General features: G+C 27.1%; 1 protein-coding gene across 2 annotated transcripts in view; it reads right to left on the bottom strand.

The window, feature by feature from the left end:
- Window positions 1-10000, bottom strand: part of LOC101234658 (uncharacterized) — a 119733-nt gene that overhangs the window by 31624 nt on the left and 78109 nt on the right. For both annotated transcript variants that reach the window (XM_065798252.1, XM_065798253.1), the window contains exon 6: window positions 4928-5114. In XM_065798252.1, the coding sequence (XP_065654324.1) occupies window positions 4928-5114 (187 nt within the window). The remainder of the gene's footprint in view (window positions 1-4927; window positions 5115-10000) is intronic.

Genomic DNA, 10000 nt, shown 5'->3' with positions numbered 1-10000 from the left:
ACAGGGCTCAAAATAAGTGATAGCGAATTGCGATATCTGGAAATGCTTCAGGTCTTTAAATTTTTAGCTTTTTAAAAACTGTAAAACTGTTTTGATCACTAAACTCTATAGCTGTTATTCAATAAAAAATATTTACTATGATAAAAATTATATTGTAAAATTATATTATTACTATTATGTGTATATTTGTATATATATATATATATATATATATATATATACATATATATATATATATATATATATATATATACATATATATATATATATATATATATATATATATGTATATATATAAATATATATATATATATATATATATATATATATATTTTAAATGACGACATCTTGTATGAGAGTTGAATAAATTTAATATATAAACATCAATAAATACGAATTCTCTCAATACTAATTTTTTTATTTTATCTAAGAAATTCTCGCTAGATTATTGATACTGGCATCTTCAGCTTTAATTACAAATTATTAATTAAATTAAATTACAAACAAACGGTAACACCACTTTTTAATGGCTTCTTTAAAGTTTGCTTTAATTGGGCTTCTTTAATATTATGTAGGTATAAAAAATATGGCATCCAGAATTTCCATATTTTTATTGACCATCTTCTAAATTCATACCTCCATTTTTAGGTCCGCATTTGTTGAACTGAATTTCGATTGCCTCTTGAACTTTTCTTTCAAATTTTTTGGGTTCTACTTTTAACGTTTTTACTTGATCCCATTTTATACTACATGAACATTTAATTTTATGATGCCCAATTGCAGATTGTTCTAATTTTTCTTCAAAAACATTTTTTTGGTGTTGTTTTTTTCTTGTTGCTATTTTCAGTTTTGCTTCGCCTATTTTTGTTTACACTCGCATTCTATTAGGTACACTCTGGGATGGCTATTTGATGGTAGTTTTGTTTTGTTGTGTGAAGTTAGCAAAGATTTAAAATTTGCACTAGATTTAAAGACTGCCCTGTAACCCGCTTTTCTAAAGATTTTTCGAAGTTTTGGTGATAATATTGGGATCCACGGTAGTGATATAGTTGGCATGGTTGCTTCGTTGTTAGATAAAACTATTTCATTATTTGAGTGTCGTTTTTTTATAACAATATTTGCAAGGTCTTGCAATTTTTTCTTTTCGTATCCATTTTCAGCAAACACATTTATTAGGAAACCGATTTCTTTATTTAAAAATTTTTTAGAGCAAATTGATAAAGCTCTATGAATAAATCCCTTAAATATTCCTTCTAAGATTTTTGGATCGTGGTTTGAATTGGGCTTAACCTGAATACTTGTTATTGCTTTTTTTCGATGTATGTTAAAATCATAATTACCTTTTTGATTATTGGTTATTCGGATGTCTAAAAAATTTAATATTTTGTTTTCATCTTCCAATTCAATTGTGTATTTGATGGCATGATGTTGACTATTTAATATTTGTTGAAAACGGATGGCATTATCTTTATTTGTAAATCTTGCGTGGCTATCATTTACATACCTGAAAAACGATTTTATTTCTAACGGTGGATTAGAATGAAGTGCAATGTCGATTGCTTTATTTTTAAAAAATTGCAAGAAACTTTCCGCAAGTACTACCATGAATGAAAGTCCTATTGGAACTGAATCTACAAGCTCATGAATTTCTTCATTCCATAAAAAATAACATTTATATAAACACAGTTCTATTAGTGATTTTATTTCTGAAACGCTTAGTTTTGTTAGTTTATTTAAATTTGGGAAGTGCTCTAACATATCAAGAAGAATTTTTGTAGCCTCTCCCAGAGGAATTGATGGATATAAATTGACAATGTCATAAGATACCTGTATTTCATCGTTTGATATATTCAAAGTTTAGCTGTTTTTACAAAAGTTGACGAATTTTTTAACTTTGTTATGTTTTTATCTAAAATTGGTTGAAATATAATTACTAGATATTGTGATATTCCATAACTTGGTGTCCCGATGGTTGAAACTACTAATTGCATAGGGTATGATTTTTCCGGTTTGTGCGCTTTAATTACACCATACATACGTGGCAGTACTGGGTCGCTTAAGTAAAGACTTTCATATTCTTTTTTGGTAAATCGCCCTTTTTTTGGTAAAAACTTTCATATTCTTTTTTGGTAAATTGCCCTTTTTTATTCAATTTTGATAGGTAAGTACCAAATGTAATGTTAGGGTCCTCTTTAATTATCTTTGTTTTGCCAATCTCTTGACAAATTTTGTCAATGGCTTTGTTGTGTTCTATTCTAACAAAGCCTGCTCCTTTATCAAAAGAGTATATATCAATGTTTTTGTCCTTTTTTATTTGTTTTAATGCTTCCCTCTGTTTATAATTTAAATTACTTTTTTTTTGTGGTTTAAGCAATTTAAGTTGCCTCAACACATTTCTGCGTAAGTCTTGTGAACTTTCAATTTTGTTGCAATACTCTAGTTTTAACGCAGTGGATTCTGTTACTGAAATAAAATCTAAATAGGGTATATTTTGTATAGTTGGAACAAACTTTGGTCCTAGTTCTAAAAGATTTCTTTGGTTTTCAGGTATTTCCGTTTCACGAAAGAAGAAAAAGAGAAAGAAGAAAGAAAAAAGAAAAGAAAAAAAGAAGAAAAATTAGAACAATCTGCAATTGGGCATCATCATTAAATGTTCATGTAGTATAAAATGGGATCAAGCAAAGACGTTTAAAGTAGAACCTAAAAAATTTGAAAGAAAAGTTCGAGAGGCAATCAAAATTCAGTTCAACAAATGCGGACCTAAAAATGGAGGTATGAATTTAGATGATGGTTAATATGTAAAAATACAATTCTGGACGCCATATTTTTTATACCTACGTTATATTAAAGAAGCCCAATTAAAGCGAGATTTAAAGAAGCTATTAAAAAGTGACTTTACCGTTTGTTTGTAATTTAATTTGATTAATAATTTGTAATTAAAGTTGAAGATGCTAGTATCAATAATCTAGCGAAAATTTCTTAGATAAAAAAAAAATTAGTATTGAGAGAATTCGTATTTATTGATGTTCATATATTAAATATATATATATATATATATATATATATATATATATATATATATATATATACATATATATATATATATATATATACATATATACTGTGTATATTTATATTGTGTGTGTATATATATATATATATATATATATATATATATATATATATATATATATATATATATATATATATATATATATATATATATATATATATATATATATATACATATACATATATATATATATATATATATATATATATATATATATTATTTTTATCATTATTAAAGATTATGATTTAAACTTTAATATTTTAATTCATTTTATAAAACTAGAAAAATAAAGCACAATAAAGTTTGATATAATTAAAAAACAACCGTTTATCGCAACAGTCTAAAGGAATTTAGTGATGATCAAATATTTTAAATAAAAGAAATTGTTAAATAAGATCTAAAATACTTGTATATCTTATTTAAATCTTATTCAATATTTTCTTATAAATTAAATGCTTGTAACTCTTTGGCAGATATGTATAAAAAATTAAAAGACAGAGGAGTTTAAAAATATATAAAAACTAATTTAAACATTTTATAGTTAATTTAAAACAAAACGAAAAAACTCTAATAACTTATTTTAAAATATATGTTTTTTAAATGTATCATTAAATAATTAATTTCTAATTGAAAACATTAAAATTTTTTAATGAATAGTTCCTTAAACTTTTCCCTAAACAAAAATTGATATTATTGTTTCATACAGTGCGCAAATAGCTTTAGCCTAATTTTTTATTGGTTGATTTTTCATACAATGTTTCATACAATGCGCAAAAAGTTTTTTTATTGGTTAATTTTTAAAATACTGCACAAATTTTTCGGACTTTTAGTAATAATAATTTTTGTCTGAAAATTTTTTTTTTAACTTTTAATCACTAAATTACTAGGTGTTTAAAAGAACAATAATTAAAAATATCTAAGTTTTGACTGTTATTATTCTTGCAGTAGTAAATTTATTGTTTTGTTTTTCAGTAATTTTTTTAATAAGATAAATTGACAGTTTTATTAAAACTGTGTTCACGGTTTTTAATACATTAAGAATTTAATGACCAGAAATATTTCCGGATATAGAAATTTGTGATCACTTATTTTAAGCCCTAAAATATATATATATATATATATATATATATATATATATATATATATATATATATATATATATATATATATATATATATTTATATATGTATATATATATATATATATATATATATATATATATATATATATATATATATATATATATATATATATATATATATATATATATATATATATATATATATATGCGTGACCAATTATTTAGTATTTAGTGGCAACAACTTAACCACGGCTTTTTAGAGGTTTGATAACGATTTCAAAAATTTGGAAAGCCTTGGTTAAGTAGTTGCAACTAAATATTGAATGCTTGGTCATGCATAGAGTCGGATTGCCCGCCATTCCTGCAGAGGCGTCTCTCTATATATACTACTACTACTACTACTACTACTACTACTACTATTACTACTACTACTACTACTACAACTAATACTGCCACTACTACTACTACTACTACTACTACTACTACTACTACTACTACTACTACTACTACTACTACTACTACTACTAATAATAAATTCATTTATATTTCATTACATTTTCAGATTTATAAGAGAGATTTTATGTAAAATTTAGAAATAGATTTTCTCCCATAGAAAATGTAACCAGATTTTGAAACTTATATCCTTGTGAACACCAATGATAGTACTATTATTTCCCTAAAAGATTCCCTGGAGTTATGATATCAAGCAGTTTTTCATTTTATTTTAACAGCAAAACATATTAATTAAAATAAATTAAAAATAAGATAAGAACCTCGTTTTTGCACTACAATATCTGAATACTTCTTATTATACCGTGTTAATATTTGAACAGGTGTTCCATTCCGATAACTTATAGCTGACAACTCGTGATATAAAGATTCAAATTTTTGTTGGTCTTTCATTAGAGTATAAAAAAAGGCCTTTATTTCACAGTATACACCAATTCGTAATTTTGGAATCTAAAAAAAAACTTATTATTCTTATTTTAACTTTGTTCCTTTAACAGGGTATCATCATATTTGAGTCAAAATTTAAATTTTAAAAACTTTGACTAATACTCATGGATTTTATTGTATTTGGGTATAGAAAATTCAATTTTAATAATATTTTTATTTAAAGTTAAAAAGTCATAAAATGTTAAATGTACAACTTAGTTTCAAATAAATGTAAAATAGTTTCCCAATTTTTATTTAAAAAGTTTTTTTCTTAAAATCTGATTTCATTACGTAAAACATAAGTCTCTCCATCATAGATCGTCATAGATTATAATATGTAAAAACAAATTAACAAAGTATTTTCAAAAAAGGAGAAGTGCTTTTGTTTAAGAGAATTCTTTTCACTAATGTATTTAAACTTTTTGTTTCTTATTAATTCAATATTTTGTAAAGTTCTTTTGACATAATACATTTTTGAACATGAATTACGTTTACAAATATCTTATTGGTAACTGATAAAATACATAAACTGTTTATAATCTTCATTAAAAATACTATATTAAAAAATAATATTAATAAATCTATATTAATTATATAAACATATTATTAAATGCATCAAAATTAAAATAAATAAATTGTGATAAATAAACAAAAAATTATGTATATACAGTGGGCGGCCAAATTATTAGTTACACTTACAAAAAATATCATATTACCCATTATAAGCTTTTTTATGTATTCTTATGTTAAATTTTTATATAAATATTAATGCTACTAGCTTAAATAAATATATTTTTTTAAAAAGTAAAATACTTATTTAAACACTGTTACTATTTTTAAGCATTTATTTATAAAAATTCATAATACAAAATATTTTTTAGTTTGTCGTTGGGGCACCTTTTGCATCAATTATTGCTTGTATCCTTCTTGGCATACTCTAGATGCAATTCTTTACATTTGCTTTTAATTCCTGATCATTATGCCAGGGATTATTTTGTGAATCATTTTTTTGTTGGTTTTAGTATCATGCACAATTATCCGCTTTAAAAGTTCCCAGGCGTTCTCTATTAGGTTTAAGTTGGGAGAATTGCCAGGCCATGGTAAAACAGTAACATTTTTTGACTCTAAATATCTTGTCTTTGATTTAGCTTTATGGCATTGGGCAGAATCAGGTATAAAGATGCATTTGTATGCATCAGGAAACCAATCATGTAACTGAGGAAATAATTTGGTAGCTAATACTTTTTATATTTATTCTGGTTTATTTCCCTTCGATTATATAAAGAAGGCTACTGCCCTTACCACTTACAACTGATCACAACATCACCTTTAGAGGGTGTTTTACCATTTCCATAACACAGCTTGGGTTATATTTATCTTCTTTCCTTTGTCTAACAAAAGAAGAATAATCCATTAATATTTCAAATTGGGACTAATCTGTGAAACACACCTGAAAACAAATAAAAATAATAATATAAAAACTCATATAAATGTTTTAATCAGTGATGCTATTGTAATAAACAGTTAAATAAGTATTTACTTACATTTTCCCAATCTTCAGCAGCGATATATTGGTGTTGTTTAGCCTTAGTGAAGCATTTTAATTTTATTGCTGAAGTAAGTTTAGGTTTCCTCGAAGGTCTGTAGCATTTAAACTCCAGTTCAGCTATTCAACGCCTTGTAGTTTTGTTAGAAATCTTGATACTGGTTCCTTGTATGATTTTAGTAACTGCTTTTGTACTTTTTCTAGACTACTTTAAGACTACTAGCTCCTCAGATCCAAGGTGTCTTTTAAAAGACTCGTTGGTTTCCTCTGCACTTTCAAGAAGGATTGATTTAAATTTCCTCATTAAATAAAACAAATGCAGATCATTAGCTGGAGCAGCAGAAGTAATAGCAGATTGAAGAAAGTACTTTGCATAAAAAAGACAAATGTACTCAGTTATCCTCTCAACCTTTCTTGCTTCTTCATCAGTAAGTTCAAAAGTACGAGATAGTAGGAATATTTTTGTATAATAAATGGCTTTTGACATCCACCTTGGATGATGATCAGAACCAGCATACCGAATGTGAAAACCCCTTTTAATATTTTATAAAAAAATAGAGTAAGCTCCACTAATTTGCAATAGTCCTCACAAGGAAATGTTTTTCTCTCCAAGCAATCCATTGCCCATTTCTTTACTTCAAGTGCTTGTTGAAATAAAAAACTATTTTGATCATGAGGCTAGTCCCACACTCTAAGTTCTTTTATATTCTTGTTAAGGTTATGAAATTATTTTTTGAACCTTTCAAATGACTGAACTCTTGGTGATTTGTTCGGACCACAAATAGCATTGGATGTTGCTTATACAAAGAGCTCTGAAATATGATGTCTACATTCAAGTCGGAGTAGAGAACGACCAATTTGCTTCTCAATTAGAATTGCAGCTCCATTATATCCTCCACTGTTTGCAGTTGCTGTATTACAGACAAGTGCAACAACAGATGCTTTTAATTGCCATTTATCAACTAGGTTCATCACTGAACAACATTGCGTTTGACCAGTTCCGTCAGCAATTTTAGGAGTACCTAGCAATTTAGGAGGTGGCCCTGCATACACAGCAAGTCACTCATCCTTTTTTCCAGTAGCTTGCTTGAAAGTTTTTCCATCCCAATGAACTTCCAAATCTTCAGGTGGAATCCAAGTTTCTTCAATTAATTTAGCTTCTTCAATTCTGTTAGCTGATCTTGCTCTAAGAACTGATAGTTTGGAAAGTGTAACATCATTTAAAGCTGCTCCACCTAATGCTAAAGTCTTTCCTAAAATAAGTAGCTGTTGTCTTTCACTAATATCAAATCCATCAGCAACTGTACATGTTTCTTTTAATAGTTCTCTTTTTTGAAATCTTTATTGTTATCGCTTATTTGCAATGATGACTATTTTTTCTCTTTCACTGAAAAACTTTTACCTATTTCATCTTCTTCCGTAATATCTGAAGAAATTTTTTTGTCATCGTTGACTTTATTATTATCAGTAATGGTTAAACATTTGAGTTGCTGTTTCTTAATATGAAGCAATTCCTTTCTTTTTTTTCTTTCCTGATTCTGTAGTTTGATGTAGTGATGTCACTCTTTTTCAGCAAGTATTTTGTCAACTCCAGCCTTTGAGCCCACTTGAGGAAACTTACCTCAAGGGGGCTTTTTAGAAATTCCCAGTGAAAAAACCACTCATTGTTACCAGATTGTTTCAGCAATGTATAAGTGTCTGTATGTGATATATCAAACAGACTGTCCATTTTGTCCATTGTAAAAGATATAGCTTTTTGCTTTACTTTTCTTTCTTGTTTTCTGCTTTCAGGAATTTTTTTTAGTGTCACATATTCTTTTACCAAACAGACAATCAGCACAGACCTTCATGTTATGCTTCATTGGAATACAATACAATCAGGTAACCAAAAGTTTTCAACAATTTTGCAAACTAGATGATTTGCAAAGAGTCTTGTTTCTTTTCTAGGATTTTTTTCTCTCTCAAAAAGATATTTTTGCAATATAGTTTTATTCAATGGTGGCTTTCCTCCTTTAAAGTTTTCTAAGGAAAAACCAACAATCCAATCATTTAAATGAGAAGAATGTCTGGTTTTTTTAACGGCAATATTTTTTTATAGCAACAGCTGGAATATGTATCGAATGTAGTGAACATTTTTTTCTGATCTAAATACTGACTCTTTTGCATCAATAGATGCATTATTTCCAAAGCTTTTATTAGGTCTACCAATCTTCTTTAGTATGGGAGCCATTGTCATGGTTTAATACAAGACTGAAGCTTGCAATATAAGCGCTGTTGTTAATTATACATTTAGATATATACTTTGCAACATTAAAATGATACCGAAAAAGGTTCATTTAAAATGTTTTAAATTAAACTTATTAACGTTGCAGCATGATTTTAAGAACTATTGTTGTGTTCAAGTGTACATGTGTACATGTTGTACTAGGAAGTTGTTGTTTATAAGATTGATGAATTCACAACTAGTAAGTTTACCTCTGTGTATACACACCACCACCAAGATGAGTCCATTTAATGTCTGGATAATTGAAGTCCCCAACAATCAGTAGACTTGTGGATGTTTTTTTTAAAACTAGATTGATGGCTGTTTTAATAGAATCATCAATATCGAGAGTAGTAGATTCATTCGGAGGTCGATAAATACATTCTTGTCCTATAGATATTTGAACCCAAATCTGTTCACAGTCCTGATTTTCATTTATGTCTTTGATCTTAATGGCTTTAATATTATCTATGACATAAATAGCAATGCCACCTCCTCTGATTTTTCTGTTTTTGTGGAATAATTGATAGTTTGGTATTAATGTATTTAAATCAATGTTAAACAATGTTTCCGTAATTGTAATATGTGGAGAGTTTGTGACTGTTGCAAGAGATTTGAGTTCATCCATTTTGTTAACAACAGAAGTGGCATTCATGTAAAAAAATTTTAAGCTAGAGAATAAACTTATATTGTTATTATGGTTAGAGTCAAGTTTTATATTATTGCGGTTGAGTTTCGGTAGAGTATTTAGTTAGATGTTATATGGCAAGTTTTCACTTAGTTCTTTATTATTATTCATTCTGAAAATTTGATTAATTATGTTTTTGTGGGTGGTGTTGTTTGACTTTGTAGCAGACTCTGCATGACCATTACTCATTAAATTATTCTTTAATTGCTAATAATTCTGGATGCTGTTTTGCTGAGTCTCTTATTGTTGTAGCCGTAGCAATGGCTAATTAGTTTATTGCATGAAGTAGTGTGTTTCAGTCTCAGATAATTGCATAGATAACTTTTTAAGAAATCCAAATCTTACAACATGTAAAAATTTTCTTCCATTGTTTATTTCACAACATCTACCCATGCAGTCCTGGTGTTTCATAT

The sequence above is a fragment of the Hydra vulgaris genome, chromosome 05, assembly GCF_038396675.1.
Source record: "Hydra vulgaris chromosome 05, alternate assembly HydraT2T_AEP".
Lineage (NCBI taxonomy): Eukaryota > Metazoa > Cnidaria > Hydrozoa > Anthoathecata > Hydridae > Hydra > Hydra vulgaris.
Note: the sequence above shows the minus strand (reverse complement) of the source record. Positions and strands in the feature narration are given on the sequence as shown.